Below are 24,742 nucleotides of genomic sequence, written 5' to 3' on the forward strand. Positions count from 1 at the left end.
GAGATTGACGATGTGTATCTTGAAGAAGTTTCGCAATTTGTCTTTATCTGGGAATAGAGTGTCTTCCAAATCAACATTAAGCTGTTGTGATTCTATATACATAGACGCCCCTGTCACGAGAAACCTCGTTAGTGTGGTAAATTTAAGAAGCAGGAATTGGTTTGATATATCTCAAGCATGTGAATATGCTATCAGTTTATTTTCGAATATGTATGCGTTGATTAGCATTAGCCCTTTAATATAGTTTTCTATGAAGGTAAAACGAAACCAGAATGTACCCATAGTAAAAAAATTCGTATCATTTAAAAGTGTCTTTCCTTTACCAATATTGTTGGCGAATTCTGACAAGTTCTGCACGAATTCTGGATGAAAAGCCAGTGAAACTGACAGAAAAGTTAATATTTTATGGTAGATTTAATCTCTTTAGTGGATGTAGAGTTTTTATTCACCGGCCGAAGATACTACAAAGTGGGTGAATCTGCTTCAAATCGCCAAAGTACATATATATATCTATTAATATGAAAATCGAGATATGAATCTGAAGAACTCCTCCAGCTACTGTACTTATTTTTGGAAACCATATCTTCCTCTTGAGGTTGGGCTAAAAGTATCAGGAAATTATAGCACAGAAATATCATAGATTTGTTAACTCCAGTACAACTTTTCGAGCCATATGGCTAGTCAATGTCATCTTTCTCTTGGATTATACTAAATATGCTCTGAGTGGACGACATCCTCAAAATTCCAGTACGAAGCGCTAAAACTATTTGCCCTTTCTGGACTAGATAATATTGGAAGGAAGCCTGTAAGACGTTCAATAGTTTATCTTTAATTAAAGTATCTAGAGTTGAAATTATCTCAACTGAAACTCGACATTTGCTTATGGTCAAATGCTACACGACTATATAAGCAAGTTTCTATTATAGGTGACAACATTTATATTGCAATAAAGATAGGTGGTCAACCGAAATCAACATGATCATCCTTATTTCCGAAAACTCCTCTGAACAACCACTATTAAAAACATTTAAGTAGCGCAGCCTATCAGATAAAATGCTGTTAACATTTAACACCTAACCATAAAATTTAATAATTAAAAGATTGCTGACCTTTCGACTCTCAATGATTGATACAACAAACAGTAGCACCATCATTATAACCGCGTTCGCAATGATGCTGATGATGTTTTCTGCGTTTTAATTAAATTTGGTAGCATTTAAATGATTGACTCACAAATGAAGTGAAGTCACTAAATGACTTTACCGTAATCCACAACAACAATCTTATAAATCTCAGTACATTTCAATCTCCTTTAACATTCGTGATTTAATGCCTGATCTTCTATGGATTGAATAGAGTTGCTAACTTCTAACTCGAAGGAAAGTCGTAAATTGTTCTTAGTTATGATGAAGCTTCCCTTTTGAACCACTGCCGTTTGGGAAAAAAAGTCGAGGCAGCCTCCGCGCCGCCGGGTTGCAGAAATTGTCTTCATTATTAGACATCAACTTACGCTTTATCTTTTCCAAGTATAAATATATAGATACACATTTCGTTGCTGGAGAAGAGGTGGGGGTTGCTTCTCATCGTGATGTAGTCAGTCTATCAATCTTTTCGGGCTGATGGAATGGCTTCAATTGAGCTTTTAGCGGTCATTGACGCCAAATCGTCACCAACAGTAGGAAGTTTATTAATCAGATATGATGGTTAGATTTGTGCTAGACTTTCTTCAGCTTGCTGTTAATCACTCTCTGTGACGGGGTGTGGTGCGCTTGGGATTCAATGGAGATGAATAAGATGAATAAAGAAATTCTATGGTCCAAACGGTTAATGCATAATTGACTAGGTGTAGGTAAAGAATGATGAAAGATTCTCTTTTCTTTTGACACAAATCATGAACTAGCTTGAGGAGATTAAAACCTTTTTACTGGAATTAAGTAATAGAATTTATTGCATGAGCTATAGGAGATTTCATAGCCTCCTCCAAAAATAACCTTCCATATCGAAAAAGCATACAAATGAAGCATAGGTAACTTCATAGTCTCAACAGATTTTCAGTTCTTTGCATCAACTGACAGATATAACATCCCTATTTTCACTTTAACTTACACCTTAACACTAGAAAATTCTTTTTGCATTAAATTCTGTAGGTGTCATGCTCTTGAACCATTAGGAGACCCATTATAGCATATGAACCATAGGTGCGGTTGACGCGCTATACACCACTAAAGGGTAAATGGCAACCATATAATCAATGGGAAAGTACAATCTGAAAAATATTGGTATTCACAGAGGAGCTACATTGTCGTGCTACCTGTCGAAATATACAAATATGCGTTATAATCCTAATAAGATTTTTAATGGGATACTATTTCTTAAATTGTCACCAAGGTGAAGAAGAGGAGAAGATGGTCCTATATTTTATATGCAACCGTTAAACTTTCTCCTTGTAGAGGTCCTTTTCAGCAAAGAATATGCACCCTCTTTATAACGCATACAGAAAGCTATCTGCGCAAATATACAGGGTTATACTCTAATGGCCATGGTGTCAAAATTTTTAGTCATTTTGACAGTCTAACCTAACCTCTGTGCTGCATATAACAGTGAAATACTCGAAGAACTGCAGTATTGGTTCACGCAAATCAGAGAGTATCATTTCTCGTTTTCCAATCCAAAGGAAAGCATCAGTCACGAGAGACTATATCGAATAACTTAACAGCATAGAGGCCAAAGTGCTTAAGGACTGCGACCTTTCCTAAGATACTCTATAAAGAGGGTAGAAGGCAAAGCGGAGGATATTACAACTCACTGTTAATATGGTTTTGGAAAAATAGATCGGCTGAAGAGCAGTGCATCAGTTTTTTTGGTATAATTTACATCTATTTTGCCCGTGCGTACACTTCTAAAGAGCGTTCAATAGCATAAAACGACATAAAATCGGACAGGTATTTCGCAACTTAGGAATTCCGGCAAAGGACACAAAGCTAATGGCGGTTACATACATCCAGGGAATATCATGCCATCCCTAGAAGGCAAGGATTTCAACGCTCGAGTTCAACCCAATGCCGCAACAAGTTATCAACGAAGGAAAGACATCAATGGTTCGAAGTGTCAAAATTTGCACTTATGCTGGCGATATAGTCATTTCTTTAAGAAAAGGGAAAGAAAGGAGGAGGAGCAAATAGAACATAATTCAAATATGTGAACATGCTAAAATCGGTGAAAACAGAATCCTTAAAATGAACCCTGCACGTAAATTATCCATCGGTGAAAACAAGACTTTGAGAACAATCTTCAAACCAACAAGAAATGGAGACGACTTATTGAGATTGAAGACATATTGAAGCTTACTAAATTATGGAGGATTACATGGCGGGAATTCCCCATGTAACGGCCACACAGTAAACCTACGGATCTTCGTGGACGAATCTTGAACTGTCAAGACGTGGAAGAAAAGAGAGAATTTTCCATTTTCAGTTTTTGGAATATTGAGCTACGTGTAAAAAGGAATTATGGATTCCTTGCTAGCTTAAATAAGGTCAGAGAAAGAGCGCCGAAAATTGAAATATTGATGAATTAGTCAATAGCTCAAGGATTAACGAGAACCACGAGGGTAACGTTATGAAGTTTAAAGAGAGGGTGCAAATCACAAATCACAAAGTTTGTGATATCATTTGAATCTGAGCGGCATTTCTAGCAATTCAAGTCAAGTCAACAAGACTTGTTAGCACTGATGAAGGGAACAAGTGGTTCCCGAAATATCGTTATCTGCACCTCATCACCGCATCAAATCATTCTGCCTAATCACTGTTTAATATTAAAGCTAGCGTTGAAATGTCTGGAATCTGTAGGAGCGAGAACTTCCTGCAATGGAAGACATGGCAGTGCAACCACTTCAAATATCCCTAATCAACAAACAAATTTGAAAAGAACTTCTGCTAAACATTTTTAGTGAAATAACATAAATACTGTATTTCTGGAAACCCCTACTTCAATGTACCCAGCATACTCATCAAAATGACAGTTGGTTGTCCAAATACAGTATTTGTGTTGATTTACTAAACAATTTTAGCCTAAGCCGGAAATTCCCTTCAAATTTTGATTTTGATGTTCCACTGACTGACAAACATCCCCAAACTTCAATGACGATGGGCCTTAATCAACTATGATGCATCCAGTAAATAAATGGAAAAAAAAATTAAAATGAAATCAATAAAATCGATCCGATGGGGTTGGTTAATCCCGAAACTGAAACCCGATCCTGCAAATTACAAAACAATGAGGTCCTTGAAATCATACTCATAGGTAGATTATCATAAAATATCGCAGCAACATATTCAGACGATTCTAAACACTTTTATGGAAGCTGAAGGCATGAAGAGACGAAAACAATTTCGTTAGTAGTAGCACGACATTACATCATCAAGACTAAGTCCTCCGATCCGAAAAATAGCAGAAGACGCTTTCCTGAGATGTTCTTCCCGCTGAAGCAGTGCAATGATGTTTTTAGCGAGAATTGAGCAGCACTTGATATATTAAACAACTTCCTTTTGACACAATGTTAGAAGTTAGAAAACGTTAGTGCTTCCCAAATGCCATAAACAAAAAACTTCTCCTAATCAGTTAAAACCAAAATAATAATGGTTCTTCGTTGAATTTAATTTGTAGACATGGCAAGTATACGAATTAATAGCAAGCCGAAATGCAGAAGATCAACGATTTAGGTATGACAAATTTTGTGGATTTTTTATGTAAATATATTTTGGGGCGCTATAATTCGCAGTGTATGTGAATTAAATACGTTCAACTATTCAGTTTAATGTAATACTCACAATTTATGGCTTAGAATGCCATAATTTCATAATAAAGAGCAAGTTTTTTTTTAATTTTGAAGGAGGTATGTTGATAACTTTTGAGCCATCGTCCAAAAAACCACACCGAATTCACCTTGGAGATGGAAAAGGAACAACTTCTACCATTTTTAGGCCTGTTATTGAGTAGAAAAGAGACAACTTTAGAGCTGGATGTCTACACATGTCTAAACAGGCGGATGTCTAAACAGGCGGGTATCAAACGAGTCATCCCCACCACATCGGAACACGGCCATAAGCATGGCTGACAGTGTGGGGATTTCCAGAACCCAGAAAAACGTACTTCTTGGCTATTCAAATATGTCTGTAGACATAGTCAAAAGACTAATCATATCATTCATTTCACCGAACAGACGAGTAATAATGGAGAAGTGTAAATGAGGATTCAATTACGAACAAGATCGTGAAGCGAAAAGCATAAATAGGACAATTTTGGATTTCCTTCCTCATTGGAATTCCAGCATTAAAGAAGACGACAAGTAATCGCATATTTGCAGAAGGGATACTTTTTAGTCAACTAAAAAGGAAAGGTGGTATTTTTAATGTTAACCAATCAAGATCTTCAATCTTTCATTTGACATCCCACATGCCCCCTTAACGGTGCAATGGTGAATATCTCACTTTTTTGAGAAAAGTGCATGTGGCTGAGAACCAGGTTTGTCTCACGGATTATTGAAGAACAAAAAGGAAAATAAAAATTCGTGACACTGAGAAAAGATCCTATTTATCTGAGAACTATCAGTAAGAAATTTACATGAAGCGCAGAAATTTGAAGAATGCAATTACTATGTACGACATTACTTCAGTTAGATATATGACTCATTTCATGATTCTATAAATGAAATGACGGACGGCTGCCACCACCAAGCATGGAAAAAACAGTCCGTTCTATTCATCGGCATAAAAATCATAAGTCGCCAGGAGCCGATGGAATTACAGCCGAATTGGTTAAATATGGAGGCGACCACACACACCAAGCGGTTCATCAACTGTTGCTCAAATTGTGGGGCAGCAATTATGGAAGCAACACGTTGCTGAGTACCATCTATAAGATTTGCTATGCTATTTTGTTACGCTCGATGGCCCCATACGCCCAGAATATCATTGGCCCATACCAAAGAGGCTTCACTCCATGCCGACCAGATTTGCTCTGTGCGACAAGCTATGGAAAAATTGCTGGAATATGGCTTTCAGCTCCAACATCTTTGCATCGACTTCAATACCGCCTATGCTAGCATAGTCACGGTAAAACTGTAAACGGCCGTGAGAAAATTCAGTATCACAAAGAAATTGATAAAACCGATTAGGCTGACCCTAATCAATGAGTGAGACCAGATAAAATAGCAGGATCACTCTCGAGATCATTCAACATCGAGAATGGTCTAAGACAAGGGGATGCCCTATCATGCGTCCTCCTTTACCTGGCCCTGGGAAAAGTGATTCGCGATGCAGATGACAATTCAAAAGGTGCCTTCCTCTTCAAGTCCACCCAACTACTGGCCTACACTGACGATATTGACATTATGGGAAAAACAACCCTAGATGTACAGTCTATCTTCATCCAGATCGAGCGGGCAACGCGAGATCTCGAACTGCACATTAAAGAAGGCAACACGAAGGACGTGGTAGCAACTTCAGCGCAAAAGAACAAAGAACCAACAAGACCGAATCGCACTGGTCAAACGAAAACAATAAAGATAGGGAACAACAACTTTAACACCTTTGAAAATTTCGCCTATATAGGGTCGTAAATCACAATCGATATGACGCTGAGCTATGACGATGAAATCGGCACACGGTTGTTGGTTGCCAACAGAGCCCATTTCAGCTTATAAAAACTGTTCTGGTCAAAGCGTCTCACCATTGCATCAAAGTTCTTACGGTACAAGACAATGATCTTGCCGTACTTATGTATTCCTCGGAGACTTAGGTTCTTAGTAAGAAAAATTGCGAACTCGTGGTCGTGTTCGAGAGAAGAATGCTCCGAAGAACTTTTGGCCCCCTACTTGAGGGTGAACAATTCCGTAACCTACATAACGACGAAATCTATGTGCGATACCACGACCGTCGGATTGTGGATAAAATCCGTCTCAACAAGTTGCGGTCAGGTAGGTTACCTAATCCGTATAAAGGCAATATCTATGATAGAAGACGAAAGGCCGCGACGCGTAGATCAGGACGCCAGACAGCTTCTGGGGATATCGAATTGGTGGACTTCGGCACAAAACCTTACTAAGGCAGGCTTAGGCTGAATACCAGCTGTTGCGCCGCTGATGATGATGATAAATGAAATTGCCTTAGTCTCTCATGTTAACTTGGATGTTAATGGCGTCGGTGTGAACCTAGGTATCATGTCTCGATGAAAGTTATTGAAGGAAGCGTTTGAAATCTGTCATTCGAAGATGATAGAATAGGACATTTTCTTTCTGATGGCCTGAGTATAAATGGATGAGATAAATAGTGTATATCAGAACCCATCCGCTATTGTCAGGCATACATATTTAATAGTAAAGAATATGTTTGAGATTTTTCATTTGCTTAAACGCAACCATACCTGCAATGTCTCTGTAGGCGCTCGATTTGCCAGATGATTATAGCAGATAATCGGGTATATGGTACAGAAAAAGTTTCATATACTCCTGAACTAATTCATAGGGGCAGGCTAAGTTTAGGCCTCCTTTGTGTCACTCGAGAGATGTTTAATTCGATAAGTTTTCACGAACGTACAAAGAGATCCCGCCATTTGCCTTCCGAATTAAAAACTGTTAAACTGTTAAAGGTGCTAACTTTTTCCGGAATATTCAGTCACACAGTTCAGTAATATATTCAAATAAATTCAAGTATGATGCGCAAATTACTATCCTATCAACGAAAAAAAAACTTCAATTATTTCGAATGGTTGATTGCGGAATTTCAAGTGAAAGTGAAATCGACGAAAGATTTCAAAATTATTCGACAATCATACACTTCTCAACAACAACGGTGGCAATAATATCGTCAGTATTGTACGCGACTATAAACTCTAAAACGCAGCATGACATTAAAACGGTGGACTTACTACAACAATGTGGTATATGGACACTTACAAGATATGGGCACATAGTAAAAATTGTAAGGCTTACAGGCATCTTCCAGCATTTACACATTCGCACATTGCATTATTCAAGCCTATTTGTACCTTCAGCATCACAGGTTGATGCACTTTGTTTCAAAATCAGTTGTTTAACCTTCTCTGATAAAGCAGGCAAAGATGATGAAGACACACTAAAACATTGGTTAAAAAATGCTGTAGATGAAATATTTCTATTTAATTTGATTAAATTTGTAAGAAAAAACCATTCACTTGTTGGCAGGCGTGATGCAGCGCAATTACAACTCAGATTGGTTTATTAACTAAAAAAGGCAAAAATCGAATGGGATCGAAAATGATTTGGTGGAAAAGCTGAGGAAATGCATCCCATTGGTTCGCAAACTCCAAAATCAATTGTTTCTCTCCATTTACGAGTCTTGCCAAAGACTCGGTGAAACGTTTTGGGAGTTGTGGAAAAAATTTGCCAGTCTCAAGATTGCCGCTTGAACAGCAATCTAAGAAAGTTACAAAATAACCGTTTCAAATAATAGCCCCGGGGTAAAAGAAAACAAATCAAAATGGGAAAAAGGAAAGAAACCAAAATCTCTGCCCCCTTCGTACTTCTTAGGTTTATGGCCAGCGGTTTGTGGGGTCATTATTTCCACCGAAACCATTCAAGAGGGGACCCAAGAAGATATTATAAACGAGTACGGTGGAAAATAAAAGTCAAAAAATGGCAACAACGATTAAAAACATTCAAAAATTACAAGACACCAGCAACACAATAAACATGTTTGGTGTGGGTATAATCTACGAAAAAAGCTCCATGACTACTTGATGTATGTCTTTTACAGTTAGGCTACTACACAAATAACAACCGCTAAAAATGCTCAGCGAACATAAAAAAGCCAAAAATAACAGTTTAGCCCATCCACTGGCGTACGAGCATGAGACAAGCAACAACACAAAACACAACAATTTCACTGAGCGTGATCCACACTAGAGCCAGAGCTAGCTAGGCCGGGGAGATGGTAATTGGGCAAACTTTTTCGGGGGGGCATTGACCGCGGCGGACGAACTCACCAAGACATCGTCGCGATCATGTGTGGATTAGAAGAAATAAAAATTTCTCGAGCGTGGAATAGACGCCAGCCAGCCAGCCACAGCCAAAATACTGCATCCATGAGCCATGAGCCAGCGACGAGCGGTCTTTAGCTGAAATTCCGAAAAAAGCTCATCATCTAGCCACGATCGCTACGGCATGCACTATCGATCAATGGCGATTTGAATTTGTTTGGAGCTTGAAATTTGCAAAATTGTGACTTCAAAACGAACCTGATATATTGGCCAATGTTTTTGGCATTGGCAAATCGCGAATGGAGCAACTGATCTTCCACAAGTCTTAGCCAATTTTACAATAAGTGATAGTGGGCTTGCTGGGGGGTATGCGGAAGCGATAGTGTGAGCTCCAATGAATTAATACCGCTGGAAGAAGCGGAATTAGAAGTTTCAAATACACAAATACCAACAGGGAAAAGATCCCCCAAAATTTACAAAAAATCATTAGCGAAAGTACTCACACTTGTGAGAAACTGCCAACGATTAATCATCGATATTTCAACCGTGCTACCAACCAACACGTCATTCGGGGTTATTGTTCTCCAAAAACGAAACACAATTTCCTATTCCATGACCCACACATGATCGACAGGTAAGCCCCAATCGAATCAGTTCCCTCACCTCATCTAGTGACTGAGTACCGTTAAACACGATCGCGAAGAGGGAAAAGCTCCTACATGGAGGCCAAGAACAATCGATCATTTCCATTTGCCCAAAAAAAAACCGAAAACTTGGAAGCCAGCAACATTCAGAATTTGTTACTTTGACTTTCGGGTAACGGTAAATGGAGTTTGTTAATTTTTACCCAATGTAATGGGCGAGCGCTTCAATTCTGAAGGGTCTATTCTGTTCTGAGAACATGAGGTTTCCCAAAGTGGTTACATGGTAACAACGGGTGATTTCGTATCTGAAGCAATCACGAATTCTCACCTGAAAGGTGAAATAAAAGAAACAACGGTAAGTTACCGAATAACTTCTTGGCATGCCGTCGCACTGTACTTGGCGTGACTACTAATTTTATTTTCAAATAAATTGTGAATAGAATTGCTTCATGAAGCGCGGGCCCTACCCAATTTATTAGACCAGCAACAAAATTTTACTGGATGGAAATTGAATTTGATAGTTATGATTGTAATTTTATACGGAAAGTGTTGAGCTCTTTTAGATTGATGGCCAGATATGTATGTATCTGAAAAGTAAAATCTCAGATTTTGAGAAAAGTGAAGATGAATTGTCGATGATGATATGAAGCTGCTGCATGATCGGTCATTTAGTTGAAATCTGCTCGGAAATTGATTTCTCATAGATCCATGAATTAAGAAAGTTAATTTTGGTCTATTCAGATTAGCTTAGAACTGTAAACCAAGTTATGAGATGTTTTCGTTTTCCAGTTTTCCCAAAACCTATTCTGAAGATTAACTTTATTAAAAGTAACGGCTATAAATTTTCTTCGACATCCACCATGTGTTAAATTTATGTTCAACAATGATACTCTAGTTTCCTGAAGGGTTCTACACTTTTCCTCAAAATTTTCTAATCTAATAAATTAATTTTGTAAACCGGTCGAAAGTACATTTTTCATATGGAAACAAATTTCGCTTAGATGCAGACTAAAGTCTTTCAAAAAACTGAGACGAAAGTCTTCTTTTGATAACCAAAGATGAAAAAATCCTAGTCTGAGCTGAAACGTCACAAACAGATAAAAATAAATCTAACATTCTATTCTAACTATTCGGGTGGTATAATATTTTCTAAGGTAAGTATTAGTAAAACGTGAGGATCCAATTCGCATATGATATACTCTATTCTAGTAAAAAATCGAAAACGCCAGAGTCTGTCTGAATTTTCTTGATGTTACACAATCTGTAACGCGTAAACGTAAAAGTCGAAATCTGAAGATTCAGTGTTTTATTTATTTATTTATTAGTCTAAGTACTCCTAACTCGCTTCAGACCACTATGGGATGCATACAAAGAAATATCTACAAGACACAAAAACTGATTTTTGGATTGTATGAAACCTTAGGTTAGGTTTCGTTGAGTGATTACAAATGTGACAACTTCTCACAGAAGTAGAGGTTGCGCACATTCTTCATTGAATAAAATCTTTCAATATATCTTCGTATAAGGTCAAAGGATGCGCTACATAGTAGGACCGTCTCCTCTTCTTCTTCACATTGCTATATAGCCAGCCGAGACTACCCCTAAAATTTTTCAAATTTGCTAGTTCAAGGACCAGTGTGTCGCTGCAAACCATATCAAGACTGCCATGTCCCCGCTTCCTTTGAAACAATAAAAACTCTCGCTCAGACCTTAGGTTCTTTCACAAAGATGTTTGCCTAAAGGCAGATATTTAAATTTGTATATTCGACTGTGTGAACTCTTGCAATTTCCCCTTCTGAATGGACTTGACAGTGGATAGTCTAATGTTAAGTGCTATTTCTGCTGTTATGTTAAGTGCTATTTTTCGAAACAATCTTCGTTGCAATCGATATTCGAATGCGTTAATAATCACATCAGAAATGCTGAATTCAATTAGTCAAGTTTCAATAATAACTCGAAGAAACTTAATAGCAATTGGCTTAAAATATTCAAAATATTCAAAGTGCTGCTTGACTATTGGACTAGGTTTGAATGGGTCGACCCTGTCCTTTTTGCGAATAAAATTGAAGTCGGCCAGTTTTGGTGAGCTCGATTTGCGTTTGAAGATAGATTCGTTGTTGAAGGTTATTAAGTCTGCAATTCTAAAACACTCGTGATGAATTGTCGACCATTTTTCTCTGTTGGTGATTACGATTCAGAATGCATTGTCAAAGAGAAATTTGGGAATCATGTGATGAGCAGACATCGAGTGATTTGATGTTTGCCCAGAGATTAGCCAACTTTCCACGTTCTAAGGTGCCAAGTCCATATGCGTCGTTACCTGCCTTCCGTTTTACGTTCAAATAAATTGCGGGGGGGGGGGAGGGCATTGCATGTATACGTCAAAGTAAAATGCGTGAATCTGTTGTGAGGAAAGTCCCCAGGATCTTACCTATAGTAGTCTTACAGTACCAGAACCGTTTACCGGACTTCTGACATTGTTCCTGGATATGATGCTTCTGAGTTAGCTTGCAGTCGATATGAACTCCGAAATACTTGTTTGTTTGTACCAGCCGGATTTCTAATCCTAATTTCTTTCCTAGCGACCATAGCTAGTTCAATCTTCTTAGCGTTCATCGCGAAGCGGTTCCGGAGGCATCAGCTGGATTATCTGCGGAATGGTCTTCAAACGGCCACAAACTGTGTGCGTAAATTTGCCGATAATTATCACACCTAGGACATCCACAATCAACTTTGTGTCTTCTAAGAGTCATAGCAAAGGAGAGAGAACCCCTCCCTGTGGGTAGATGCATTCCATGCTGCCTTGCCCCGTCAGAAGTCGCCGCTAACAAGCCATAGTTAAGGATTTACTTTTTTACTTTTTTTTACTTTCACAGAATGACAATGAAAGATAAATTAGATCGACAGCTATAGAATCAACAGTAACATAGATTTGGAGCTTTTGTTTTGAGCCTATCTAAGGAAAGAAGTGCTAATAGAGCCTTCAAAACAGCTCACTATTTGATACCTCTATATAAATACCTTACATCATGAACCCCACCGTTGTATAGTCAATAAGAAGTATACTTTGAAAACTGTGTTTCATTATATGGAGCTCAAATCGACGAAAATTGCGGAATATTGTGCCAAAACTAATTGTGGAAGTTGTTCGAGGTCACAACTCACTCCTTTTTCATGATTAAAAAATGCGTTTTGCTTCAGACATTGCATTCGTAGGACATGGCCCACGAGGCTAAAGAGAACAATGGTAGGCTGATATGTTGCAAATATTGGCAAGGGGGGAGAGGGCTGACTAGGCAGCATTTGAGGTTAAATTTTTTATAGTATGTCAAAGACAAAGTGGTTTAAAGGGTCCTCGTTGTGCGATCATCGGAATAGTTTTTCCATAGGGTATGCTCATCAAAACTGTTCTGCCAAAACTTTGGGGCACAAACCTACCGCGAGAAAATGGAAAGGTATCAGTTTCGGGACTTACGCTATTTCAACCAATTGCCAGCACGCTGCATCTTAATCGATGTGCCACGGGACTGCAGTATCTAGGTAAACCCTTTCGTAACGCAAAGCGATGACATGACATTTACCATATGAGGGATAAATACAATCTAAAATAAGCTGCTAAAAAGCTTCCCTATATTCTGAATAGAAACTAGATATTGAAGTTTGACTCATAGGGATTGTAGGTGACGTCTAAATGGACAACGCATACTGTTTGGTTTCCCAAAAAAATGACTATCCGGTGGACTATCCTTCTTAAGGCTTAGCGCCGATTGTTGATTTAAAACCAACTCCTATGACCCATCCTATATAATACTTACCAAGGACGATCCTGGCAATCAAGCATCCTGGATATCAAGCAAAATAACGCTTTTTCCGCTTGATTCATTGTAAATGCTCATTCAGAAACGTTAGAAGATTGGGGTCTTTGTTGAGGAGTACCCAGAAGCAAAAGTGACGATTGAAACGCCTGAAGTGCAGGTGATGTACTTGAATCCATACTTTCTTGTTTACTCAAAACAAAGAAAAAACTAAACTTCCTAAAGGAGCATCAGTTTGAATTCAGTCTCAATAGTTGTGCTGACAACAGCTCCAAATTATTGATTAGAATGGAAGCATATGTAAAACTAAAAGCCGTGGGTTAATGTGGAGCGACCTCCAATTTTGTTTGCGTGTGCGATGTAACAGAACAATTACGCTTTATTCTTTCAATCTGCAGTTTTTTTGCTTTACAGCATTTTGGGTTATCGGTTAGTAGCAGTGATTAAAGTGGACTGTCGGGCCAGCGTAGAAAAACGTTTTCGGAGTTTCAAAAAATGATTGGATTCCCTCATATAATCCTATCTCGACCTTTACTGGTGCAGTTTCACATCTTAGTTGCCACTCCTTGCCTGCGTGTGCCAGTTCAAACATATAGTGCTATCTCACTATAGGTAACTACATCACAGCGAAAGCCATCTCCTTCCTTAGGATAACGGGATACAATCCTCCGACAAATCGCCGATAAGGAGTTTTTCTGGGTAAGAGAAGGAGGTGGAGGTACCGATCGCGCTGAGATTTTTAAAGAAAAAAGTTTCACGTTTTCGTTGAATGTGCATTCACGTAGCTCCAATCCATTCACGAAGTAGTTTCCTTAATAGTGATGCCCAGCGATTTCAAAAAGTTTAGACTAGATGACGATAGACAGTTTGATTTCGCAACCCGTCTAAACTCATATTTTCAAAGAGGGCCGGGAATGAGAGAGAGTGATATATGCTCAACATATGAGCCATTACTAGCCACCTCCACAAAAAAGCCACTCCTGTATGCGATTTTTTAACTAAATTCTCAAAGACCCAATGTCTGCATACTCCTCTCAATTGTACCCCTATAATATTACTTGGTGTGTTCTGGTCATGGCGACAAAATTATTCTGTCAGAAAGTGATCATGGAAATCGGTAAATCACAAGAAGCACGAAACGGATCCGGATTTAATTGTTCCTTTTGGCTTCAAATTGGATGCACTGTTTGCAAGAATTTGGAACAAAGGTCAGTTACCTTAACTGCCACAATAAGTTAGGAGTAAAAACTTAACAACTTAACAACTTAACAATTTAATAAGTTTTTACTCCTAACTTATTAAATTGAAATTAATGTCCATGTTTTTTTTACAGTTGGCATATAAGTTGAAAAAAGAACTAGGTTTTTTTCCTTATCCCGTAAATATTTTTATTTTTTCCTGCATACAATCATTTTGGAGACCACGTACCTCCTTCCTCAGTTAGGTACTAGCACTGAGGAAGGAAGCAGGTGGTCTCCGAAACGATTGTATGCGGGAAAAAATAAAAATATTTACAGTATAAAGAAAAAACTTAGTCCTTTTTTCAACTAATAAAAACTTATTTCTTAATTTTGTGAAGTCTAACCGCACTTTTTTCCACCTTTTTCAGTTTTCCTCATTGTCCTCTCAAGTTTGGACGAGCTATGGATATACTAAATTATCTTCTAATTCTGATTTCTGATATTTATTGAGATCACGGCAGGGAAGTTCGAAACAGCAGTAATGGTGGAGTCTAATAATATGAATTCTGGGCTGTTGGTTATGCTAACCTTTAAGTTAAGGGAGTCCTGGACCCACTTGAGGGCACGCTATTCCTTAATATTCTGAGCAGTTCTGTCCTGGGCTAAACCCAGAATAATTTTTTTAAAAGTTGAGTGCTTTGCTCGAAATGAGGAATGCAAATAGGGTTCTTCCCAATTAATTCGGGCCGTCTTGAAGTACATGCGTACTCAAGAACAAAATACAAGTTGCTCATTTTTTCGTATGTAAAACTCCACATACCGAGAGCCCCCCTGAAAGTTGGTCGAGGTCAAGTCGATTTTATACTTAATTTTTAGACATGTTATCGATCAACTGAAGTTCTTTGAGAGGTCCTGTGCCTAAATTCCTGACAATAGGCAGAATCTCATCACAATTCATTTCAGAAGTAAATGGTCTGTTTATATCATCTACCAATCGATTATAGTTTCATAATTCCCGCTGGACATGCATTTTTTTAGAAAATTTACGAAAACTTTGTATAAAATAGTGGAAATGAAGATCCAAATAAAGACCAATAAAATAAATTTGATTAAATAAAATGATTAAGTTTCCATTTCATTCTGAAAGGAAGCTTAGCATCTATATATGTTTTAAATAAAAAAGAAAAAAATGTCTGCTATACCTTTAATTGATCCACTCGACTGCGTTTGCCCCGGTGTCTGTACATTCGTTTGTACCATAGTATTTGCATGCGCCTCCAATTTCGACGTCACACTATTCCACATATCAAACATACGCGATGTATACATTTTGGAATATTATCTTTTTCTCTCTCGCGTTTAGAACTAGTAATATCTCGATAAGTAATTTATTATTTTTTTTAATTTATAAGGTTATCGCTTCCTTTTATTTTTATTGTAATTATTTTATGTAATTTTTACTGTATTAAATCGTATAAAAATGGAATCTATTAGTGTTGTCACTATTTTTGCATAATTACCTTCTTACTGTTATAAAATGCCCTTAAGTAGATTTCTTGTAGATAAATTATTAGACATATATGTATATTACTTTGCTAAGACTGTGTTCGTATGTTAGTGCTCCCTAGTTAGATTACCGCAATTAAGTCCTTTTGTATATTTTATAAATGTATGTGTATATTTCCTACTACTACTGTTATATATAAATGTTAGCGATTTATCAATAATAATATTTAATATTATATTTATAAGTTCAACAATATCACAGTTTGTCTTATAGGTACACGTATCGTTATTTCTCCTCTTATCGCTTGTTTTATGTTTTGCGTTCCTTTTTTAAGTTCATTTTGACGAAAATGGAAAGTGAGAATATTTTGCAATTGAATCGCGGATTATGTCGTCATTTCGTTGCAGTGTTAAATACATTGTTTAACGAATTCTTTATTGAATATTTATGAGTACTAAAATAGTCATTAAAAACGAACACTACATCTTCAAAGTTGCTAAAGTAGAAGAAAGGTTTCGCTGTGGCTTTCACTATCCAGATTTTTTTTTTGTTAATTTATTGTTACTTTCTATATATATAAATACATGTATATTGTAAGACACTGTTTCGGTTAAATGTTCATTGGTTATATTTTATACATTCTTTTATGTTTTCACGAGTTATTTAGTTTCAACTACCCGCGAAAGGGAAACCACTAAAAAATCAATTTTTTAATATATGTTCTCGCCGTCATGCTTTCATCTTGTCCTCGTACGTATGAAAAAATAATCTGCATATTGTGTACATACATGCAGAAAATAAAAAATTCATAGACACAATCACTTGGGTACAATCTCGCTGAGGGACGAGGTGAAACGAAACTAAAAATATAGGACTCCGACTGTCTCTATAGTAAAAATCCACAATTTCTATTCTCTTGTACCCGACTTAATAGCATATGTATTGTATTCAAAGACGTTGAACGAAATGAATATCTCTCCTTATTTATATTTAAATATTTGAGACATTGCTACCCAGGATTTGCATCCATTTTTGTCCTGAAAATAGGAAACAGAAAGAGCAGAAAAAATATTTCTTTTTAGTTCCATAGTTTTCTTTTTATTCATACTTCACTATTTTGTGTTGTAAGTAGAAAATGGTTTTTCCTTTTTACAACATAGAGAAGTATATTCCGAGTGGCGGAAGTAGGTGGAGTATTATTGATTCTGTTGGTAGGAATCTGGAGCAAATCTATTGTTGTTATCAAGTTTTTGACTGTTGCTGGCAAATGTAAGATTTCTTTCTTTCTGTAATAATTTATGATTTGGTTTTGGTGCAGCGCCGTTAGGATGAAATTTCACTTGACTTCCTCTCATAGATTTAAAGATACAAAGATTCAATCAAGCAAATAAATAGCTTAAAAATAATGCAGGAAAATATCTGATTTTCACCTTTGAATTAGCAGTTGAGCATGTGTAAGAAGCAGCAACGAAATTGAATAGTTGAAAATAATTAAAAACGATACTTATGATTCATCACTGTTAGACGAAGACAAACTTTTGATAGAAAATAGCAATTAAAACTGGTCACCAATGTAAACGTTATTTGACAAGAGCATAGCAACATAGACAGGCAATGGTCACAAAGATGAACATAAATATCCATAACGAACCGAGATTCGGGGTAACGAGATCGAGAGGCCAATGCTCAAAAAACTCAACCATTACGCCGTCAGTCAGGGTGAATGTTTGACATAAGTTTTACTTCTTTTGATGGTGGAACGAAATACAATTTACAAACAGAAAAATAAAACAGTACTCTTGAGAATCTTAACAGTTATCCCTTTAATACCCAGGGTGTACAAGAATATCGGCAAAAGATGCATTCAGAAAAATCTGGCTGATAGTCGGCGAAGTCGCTTCGAATTATAGGGAATGTTGATTAACTCCTAACTGTTAATAAAGTATACGGCAAAAATTCTAACTATACTAGTAGAGTCGTGAATTGGTTAACCATGTTGTTTTTTTGTATGCGATGGTAGTACCTGCAGTAACAAGGAAATGGCTACTTGAAATTCGCACTAGGATAGGAAGTTTTGGGCACGAGCGGTGCATCCAATGTGGCCATTAAACTGGCGGAGAAGACTAGGTCGAACAAATTGGATTAGTCGTCTGAAGTGGATATGTTGGGGAAGATTTTTCTTGCATTAGGAAAACGGCAGTAGTTCATGCTCTTGGAGACATAGCTGTCAGCTAATTTCCGTAAAACAAGATCAACCAGTAGCACTTTCAAATTGGTTAGTTACTTAAACAAATATGATATTCACCGAAAAAAAATAGTACTCGCAAATATTATGTCACCCTAGATGAAAGGAACTACTACTCTGAACTTTCCGATAATAGAAGACGAACCCAAATATGACGGTCAATCTGTATGGGTAGGATTGCATATGGAGCCCACTTCTACAAAAAATCCTGTACAATGTAGTTCTTGATCTTCTGGTTCCAAAAGAGGACACAATAGTGGATTAGGTCGGTGCATAGCACTGACCACAGAACCTGATTTCTGATGCGTCCACAGACGGGGTACGTATACAGGAAATGCTCCGGGAATTCCGTTTCCTTATCCATTAAGGGATCACCACTATAGCAAATTGACACTGTAATCGCACCTAATTGTTTACGGGGCAAGCAAAATGCACGGGTACCTCTAAGGTTCAACTGGGATATTCCACCTAACTGTCTAATGGGCAGAAGAATTCCAACGGCGAACGTAGTTTTCTTCTATCCGCATAAAATGGGAGACCTTAAGGAAATTCAAATTCATTCAACATTCAACAAACTACAATTCGATTAACTCCATGACTGGATCCCACATTCTAGGGTATCTAACTCTCTGAAAATTTCCATTTGCGCCAAAAGAAGATTTTGCATACCTTAATTTTTAGTTTTTTTTGGGTATATTTGGCTTACGAAACACTACAAGCGTTATGAACCAGCGAGCTTCTTGCGCTTCATTTGCATTTGACGTATAAAAAACCAAATGAGAAATATGGAGAATAGCAAAGCAGATTGTGTACCTTGGAGAATCGAAGGATCTCTTACAAGAATGCAGACTTTGTTGTTATTTGTAATTATCACAAAATTTTTAGAATGAGGAAAGGACAACCATGGATAAGATTGCCTTGAAGTAGGATTTTTAGATATACAGCAAACTTTCCGAGGATGACCACATGAGATCTTTACACTTTAATATTGAATCCGCCCCGTAAGTTAACAGGACTGAAATGACGTAGTATACAAAGCCCTGAGAGGAACGTATGGTAAATTCACTACCTACGAACGATTATTTATTGACTCACTACTTGCTTCCTCCTGGTAACTCCTAGCAGAGGATCATCCCAAATTGAATTAATCCTATGAGGAAGAGGAGAATCACTAACGTGTCTAATATAATTTGAAGTTTAGGCGAATATTAAGTGATTCTACTGCTCTTTGTAATTTTTCCTTTTCAGCTTCACGGATGCAGTCAAAATGCGTTATTTTGTTTTTTTTTTTTTGCAATTTTCTTAAGCTTCATGCAAGCATTGGCCAACCTTGCAGAGCTGCATTTGGCAGTTTAAGTACAGCATTGGGTCAATAGGTCCCGCATGGTTCTATACCACTTTTAAGTGCTATTTAGATGAAATTTCAAATTCGGATCTACATGGAAAACTGACTTTTGTTGACCAGTATGTATAAGAAGAGTAAGTTTCACTGTTAAGTCAGTATAATTACATATATAACACATTTTTAGAGAGGACAACTCCTCACTCACCTTCTAAATGAAATATAGCCCTGTCCCTCTAGTTGATAAAAATCAACTCGGGATGATCTTTTTTAGCCACCCTACCTTGTAGATGCACGCACGTTTCTTAAGCTTTAGAGTAGTAACTTTTGAGACTTAGAGGTTTCTACCCGCAATCAATCCATAGAAGGATTACATCTAGTCTTGGCCTACAGAGTTCACTGCCCGTTTTCTAAAACCCGTTGATATTTTTTTTAGTTTTGAAGTTCCTGGGTAAAACGGTTTTTTACAGATGAACACTGAGAGGTTTTCCCCTCTCATCTTATGGAAATGAGAATTCTTTTTGCTTAATTTTTAGGCCACTGTTGAAAGGCAAAGTAAGCTCAGAGACGTCATAAAGTATGATGGGCTTCCTCGCGGCTGTGAGACGAATCCTCACCTCACCCTCACCATGGTCGTTTGCTTCGCCAATCGCGCTTTCCGTTTCTCGGAGTACTTCGGTTCCATGCACTGAGAAGTTATTTTTTTTGCATGCCTAACAAGGTCTGATTCCTTTTTCAGTGATTTTGGGTTTAAAAACTCAAGCCCGTTATAGATATCAGAGACCAGTTATTAGAATGTATCAAGAACCCTTTCTTTGTTCTCAAACTAGCTAGAGTAATGGCATCCTAGAACATATACGCAAACATTTGTTTTAGCTACTTTCACATGTAATCTTTCGTGTTTGTCAAAAGCAAACTAAGCATAATAATGACAGAGCCGCAAGCATCCAAGGTCAGCGCAAACATCGCAGCATACAGCTGCCTTATTGGCCCTTTTGATTGTAAATGCTAACCAGCCAGTACCAATACCAGGATATACTTTGATGTTATTGAAATACTTTAAACATATCCGCTATTCCTTAGCTTCTTTTTGAAAACAGAGCTGTATCTCATCAAACTGTTCGCAAGCCTTGAAAGGCTTTTTATACAAAAACCCTTGCGCCCTTGTACACGGAAATATTCTGAGTAATTGACACTCACGGGCGAATATGCTGGCACCACAACAGGGCGGAGTGAAGGCGGGGGCTGAAAAGTTGGTAGGATACTAGTATTAAATCCATATCCACGCGTATACAAATTTGACAGCTGTACGATAGAGCATTCTGAGTGAAGCAACTTTTATTAGTTTGAAGAATCTGGATAAAAAAGAATCGTGTGTTAGCAAAGCATTGCTTTAAAAAAAAAAAAAAAATACGGTTGAAGCCAAGACTAGGTTTGATAAACATTATATGAACTTTGTACCGGGAAAATCAACCATCGAAAAGTGGTTTGCTAAGGTTAAACGGAGCAAAATGAGCACCGAGGACGATGCACGTAGTGGAAGCTCCAAACGCTGTTAACGACAAAAACATCAAAAAAGTCAACAAAATAATTTTGGATGACCGAAAAGTGAAGTTGATCGAGATAGCTGAGGCTCTAAAGATATCAACGGGCATATTGTGCATGCAGGCTTGGCTATGCAAAAGCTCTGTTCAAAGTGGGTGCCACGCGAGCTTATAATCGACCAAGAGCAACAACAAGTTGACAACTCTGAGCAGTGTTTGAAACTCCTCCTCCACGAAGAACCCGGGGCAAAGACGCAACAGTATGCTGGCAAGCCTATGGCTTCACTTAAGACTTAAGAAGGGAAAAACCATCAACAGCGACTATTACATAGCGTTATTGGAGCGTTTGAAGGATGAAACCACGTGTTCTCCATATCTGGCCTCCAGCAACTTTTCCCTGTTCTCAGACTTCAAGAGAAAGAAATTTTGCACCGATGAATAGGTAATTGTCAAAACTGGACCTATTTTGAGGAAAGACAAACCATATTATAAAAATGGTCTCGGAAAATTGTATGACCGCTATAATAGATGAATCGCCCTCAAAGGCATCTATGCATATTGAATAATAAAACCAGAAGTAGCGAGACGACCATAAAGTAATATAAAAACACTGTCCGAAATAGGATTTAAACCTGGTGTGAGTTATTGCGAGAAGCAAACTCAGCCAATCAATATCAGATACATTTTTCAATATTTCATAATTTATAGATGAATACCGATAATTTGAAAATTATCCACGATTTCAAAGAACAACAAAACTAACTAAGTTGCTGACATCATCAATGACGAGCCAAGGAACGTAGAAAACCAAATTATGCCTCCCCTAATGCTCAAAAGATTGCTAACAGTAGTCACTTCCCTTGCTACCTATTAATTTAATGCATTTTCCAATATTTACATGCATCAATTATTCACCACAACTCTTCAACAATGAATTAAATTTTTAAAGTCAATAAAATTTCAACAACAACAACTATACCAATAACAACATAATTCATCCGATAAGTGCCCAGCCGCCCACTGAAACTTTCCCATAGTGTTCCGTTCTCGTATCTGTGCTGAAAATGCTCATAACATTTAAAGTTGTCAACATTCCGAATGGTTCGGAAAAATGATGGAAGACTGCAATAGGGTGTGCGGGTGCAACGGCACAGACAACAACAATACAAGCGGCAACGGCAAATTTAGTTCATCGAGTTGTGAATGAATTCCACCCACAATTGCATCCGCCTCACATCCTGGAAGCGAACTTTTCTTAGGGTAGCATGATACCAACGCCGGGAAAACTTTGTAGAGGCCTGAAGAGATTTCTAATGGCTTCCTACCCCCTTATCAGCCCGCTGACGATGGGAAAATCTCTAAACGTGAATGTATAGAGTGCATAGCCTGTGCATCAGTTGCACTAGGCCGTATTTGCACATAGTAGTTCATGCCCGCCGTCTATATATGCTATTGTTCGTGGCTGAATGACGGTTTATGTTTGCTGGTGCCTCAGCGTTGCAATTCAGCAGTCTATGGGCGCAGGCAATGTTTGTATACGAGTATGTTCTGTGTTCCTTCAACCCGTTTTCTTGTTTCTGCATATAACTATAATCAAGCATAGCATATTGTTGTGATTTTCTGAATATATAAGCACATTGTGACTACAGCCGTTTTACAGTTGGGAATGTGGGTTTTCGCACACCTGCCTCCTGATTTAAACAGATTTTGACAATCTTTCTATTCTTAGTTTAGATAACCAGTAAAGGATGCGTTTATGTGTTACTTGACTGAAGGTCTAATCCTTTCGTTCAAGAACGATATGAACCAGGGGTAAGTGATTCTCATATCCCACGAGCACTAATCACGGAGAGGTCTGTGAACGATTATTCTAATACGAAGCACGCTACTCAGGATTTTAAACTCTTTCTCATCAACACACCCGCTTCCTGCGAAATCCATTTTCAAAGAAATAGAATGAAATCGAATAGAATGTTTTTTAGTATCTCTAAAAAATAGGGTATTTTCTGGTCACTGAACCGAGGAAAAATGAGCGCTAGTATTCTTGTCTCAGATCAGGTTTATGACATTCCCTGCTAGATAAAGTTGGTTCGGATACTGTTCAAAGCCACCAGAATTTCGCCGAAAAAGAAAAGTTGAATATTTCAGCCTTTTATATTCCAGCATCTATACTCACAAATGCGTAAGGTAATCTTTCATGCACAGTTTGCAGGGAAGATACGAGAGTGTTTCAGTTTGCGGATTTCTAAGAAAAGTATTGAATTTCTATCTCAATTAGGGATCTAGACCTAATTTGAAAAGTGGAAATTTCGCAAGCCTTAAGCGGATCTAGCTACGAAAAAACATTTCATTTAAACCTAATCAAATGAGGATAGATGAAGGATGTCCTATTATTAGCATCTTTCTCACAAGATATAATGGTTTCTGAGCAGACGAACTGAAGGAAGACAACTATTAATCCCACAATCGATTTTTAAAAAGGTTTTAGTGAGAAGATAATCAACTTTTCTCTTGAGGATGTGCTAATCCGAAGCCGGAAATATGGGCAGTAAGTAGACAGTACATACTTTGCGTCTTGTCGATTGAAAATTATGTTCTAGATTGCCCAACAACGAAAGGCTATCAAGCATATTATCTTTGCGTGTAGAATGTTCAGTATTGTGAAGTCCACTATGCACTATATGGGCATCGAGAAACCTAATCAAACTATTGTTGACTTATGAAGCACTATACTTGCGTCAACAATAACTGAAAGTATTTTTGTAGAACTATCTTGTGTTTTTGGTAAATGTTTTTGACATCCATTCAATCTATCGCAAAACAAAATAAATCCAACTGAAGTTTTTCTGAGGGATGTGAATTGCTTTGATTGTCCTTTTCATAGCTCACAAAATTTGTAAATACCCAATAATCCCAAATCAGTCAAAAGAAGATTTTCATATTTCAGTAAACCCAACTGTTTGCATTGTGGGTCATTGCTGGTAATTGCCAAGAGTCCTGGCAATCTGGTCGTTGATGCTCGTCATATTCTGCATGATTTCAGACACACCAAAAATAATAATATGAATGGTGCAAATATGAGTGCTTTGATGGCAGATAAGGTAGTGGTCCAGAAAACGCGCTAGATATAGGGCTTGCCCCTTTCCAATAATTGCTAACATTACATTGGAAAATATCGTTGCAATGTTTCCTATTCCGTAGACCAGGAGTTGAGTGTGTAGATAAACTCCTCTCCAGTAGAATATCGTGAACCTAGACGGTAAAGATAGTGTGCCATGACCATGTCAGGCATTACTATTCATTGCCAACCGCAAGACTGATAAACAGACCAAAATTGCGCTTTTATTCGAAGTTCGTTTTATTAATCACTTACCACCCACAAAGGCCAAAAGTAAGTTTTAAGGTTTTGTGTAAAACAAGACCTTATTAAAGTCGGTTTACTGTCGGTC

At 37.6% G+C, this 24,742-nt stretch overlaps 1 protein-coding gene across 3 annotated transcripts in view; it reads right to left on the bottom strand.

Moving 5' to 3' along the window:
- The window catches only part of LOC119654824 (probable nuclear hormone receptor HR3), a 449,138-nt gene that overhangs the window by 277,660 nt on the left and 146,736 nt on the right, over window positions 1–24,742 (bottom strand). The window contains exon 2 of one of the 3 annotated variants that reach the window (XM_038060458.1): window positions 15,858–17,199. The exons of the other annotated variants lie outside the window; for them this stretch is intronic. Within the exon in view, the coding sequence (XP_037916386.1) occupies window positions 15,858–15,984 (127 nt within the window). The 5' untranslated portion in view covers window positions 15,985–17,199. The remainder of the gene's footprint in view (window positions 1–15,857; window positions 17,200–24,742) is intronic. 3 annotated transcript variants of the gene reach the window in all.

This window comes from Hermetia illucens, chromosome 1 (genome assembly GCF_905115235.1).
Source record: "Hermetia illucens chromosome 1, iHerIll2.2.curated.20191125, whole genome shotgun sequence".
In the NCBI taxonomy this organism is placed as follows: Eukaryota; Metazoa; Arthropoda; class Insecta; order Diptera; family Stratiomyidae; genus Hermetia; species Hermetia illucens.